At 44.7% G+C, this 2498-nt stretch overlaps 1 protein-coding gene across 1 annotated transcript; it reads right to left on the bottom strand.

The window, feature by feature from the left end:
* Positions 1 to 685: 685 nt before the first annotated feature.
* Positions 686 to 1471, bottom strand: LOC148022344 (uncharacterized). Its single transcript, XM_087696845.1, has one exon. The coding sequence runs from the start codon at positions 1469 to 1471 to the stop codon at positions 686 to 688; it is 786 nt and encodes a 261-aa protein (XP_087552971.1).
* Between the last annotated feature and the right edge of the window lie 1027 nt (positions 1472 to 2498).

Raw genomic sequence — 2498 nt, 5'->3', positions numbered from 1 at the left:
TTGTTGAACTTTCAATACCACTTGCCTAGACTATGGTTTGTCCTACTATTCGAACCCTTGTTAGAAAAAGATATTAATGGCTTTGAGAAAACTCGACTGCTCGATTGACTCTCAAGAGCTCAAATGACACCACGAGGAAAAAAATAGACTACTCACCCAAAAAGCAAAAGGGAATCGGTGTACACCCTCATGTTTCTTAGTTAGTGTCACCAGAAACCTTTGACATTGAAAGTATAGCTTCATCACCAAAAAACATTTTCCCATCATTCTTGTATTCCTATCTATCGCCTTACTGACATCATTTGAAGTTCTCTTCTACGTTGGATATCGAAAATAGTTGTCGAATATCCTTCTAGCATGTTGCTCATTGTCCTATGCCCTCTCGCAAATCTTCTCATTTGAATCATCAATAGTGGTCATTGGCCACTTGCAGCCACTAAGCATAGACGTAACAGTTCATCTCTTGAAGATTTTTGTGATGATGGACACAGGTCGAAGGAAGTTCAAACTCTGATTAGTTAGCATCAGGCAGGAGCGCGCAGGAAGCTGTGGTGAATCAGACACGGATCCTTGTCTTGCTACGTCGAGTTCAACTGCTGCAACTTCTTCCTGTTTGGACAGACTCTACAATGATACTATCGGACCGACTTCAAGAGATGCCCTCTTGCTCTTATAGCTGGATTAGTTACAGAATGTAGCGTATATAGTTGGCAGTGGCAGATTCAGTGGGTTCTTGTAGGTGGTGAGGCACGAAGATACGGTTCAGCACGTCCATAGATTTTCTGCAGGTGGGACACGAAGCGCGCGGAGCAGGATATTGATTATGGGAGGAGGAGGAGGAGGAGGCTTGAATCCAGGTGTCGATGCAGGAGCTGTGGAAGCCATGGGTGCAGCCGGGGAGGACCCTGATAACGTCATCCGCTTGGAAGGCGCTCAGGCAGATGGCGCAGCTGCGGTCCACGAACAGCTGTCGTCGTCGATCGTCAGCAGCAGAAGCTGCAGCACGTCGTTGATGGTGGGTGGATTTCAGGCCGTCTGACGAATTGATTAAAGCAACAGAACCAACTGGAGCTTCGGCGGCCGCCATGGCGGACGAGAAAAGCATCGACGGCAGCGCAGCTTCGATAGCCGCGACGTTCACCACGAACGACGCCATCGGAGCTGCGTGACGAGCAGTAGCAGCTGAAGAGTAGCGATCTGCATCATCCGCGTTAATGTTCGTCATGCGATGGCGGTAGTACGCCTGCCTTATTCGCCGCCTGTACCACCACTCGGACACAAACACAAGGCAAATACTCAGCAGTAGCAGGACCTTCCCTAGGAGTAGTACCGTATCCATGTCCGGGGCGTCCATCCTGCGAGTGCGGATGCACGATATCACCGCGGTACTATATCTATCTAGGTCACCAATACGAAATTCACGCTGACAAAAATCAGCTTTTGGCTTCTCCTGCGTTGGCTTTCGACACATGAAAAGCGTTAGGGTCTACGTTAGGCTACGTAACAGTTCAAGAGATAATGAAACAAAAACCAGAACTGAAAAATAGGAACAAATATTACAGTTATGCCTAAAAATTTTCGTGTATTTGGCTTGAGAAAGCGTTGTATTGCCTTGATGTAATGGAAGAAAAGAAGGTGCAAAACAATTTCTCTCAAAATTTGGGCAGGTGCCCATTCTGTGGCAGTAAGTAACTCTATTGAGACCATAGTAGTCTTAACTTCAAGGACTATTCCAAGTTACATGAGTTGTGGACCGAATGTACACTAGTGAAGGGGTTAGTTCGAGCAGTCATGTAGCTGATCTTGCTTGATTGCCAATTCAACCTTGTCCTTTGAGTGCTAGAAGGATTTCGACCACCTGTGCTTCCTTGCTTGCAACTATGTTGCCCTCTCCTTCGAGATAGACCTTCGTAGATTGGAGAGAGTTTTTGCCTTCTTGCTCAATGATGGTCTCCTCTTGGTCAACAAGCATCTACGACAAAAAGCCAAGGCTTAATCCAATATTGACTCCATTTGTTCTCTTCTCATTCGCTAAGGGTTCCCTAAATAAAGACCTCTAATTGTATTTTACATCATATTAGTGTGAACTTTGTTGGCCTCCCCTAGGAGATTTCCATTCCAAATAAGCTCTTGTGGGGAGAATTCTTCTCTAGATTTCAATATGGATAGCTATATTGCCTCGACACTAGATGAAGAGATTGGGAATAATCTCTACTTCATTTATGCATCTCGAGTGACAACTGGTCCCTAATGAAAACTTGTTGGCTCTTTCATTTGTTTAGAGGGCTATGTGTAAGATTAACCATAATAAACATGAGGCTTCAAGGGGGGACTATATAATCTCAAACTAAAAGTACTGTTGGGACTCATTTCATTGAATGTTTCACTTTTTATCAAGCATTTCAATTAGCTTAAAAGTGATTGTGGAGTCAATGCTTGTTGGCTCATCCAAGGTCATCGATGTTCACATGCATGTTTAATTCAATGAAGATAGGCTT

The sequence above is a fragment of the Lygodium microphyllum genome, chromosome 17 (genome assembly GCF_053477565.2).
Source record: "Lygodium microphyllum isolate KBCC chromosome 17, Lygodium_microphyllum_v1.1.10, whole genome shotgun sequence".
NCBI classification, from domain to species: Eukaryota; Viridiplantae; Streptophyta; class Polypodiopsida; order Schizaeales; family Lygodiaceae; genus Lygodium; species Lygodium microphyllum.
The sequence above is the reverse complement of the archived record's forward strand: the minus strand, read 5'-3'. Positions and strand labels throughout refer to the sequence as shown.

What these genes read in the sequence shown, in the direction of transcription:
- LOC148022344 (XM_087696845.1), bottom strand. Translation starts at nt 1,471, where the DNA reads ATGTGTCGAAAGCCAACGCAGGAGAAGCCAAAAGCTGATTTTTGTCAG.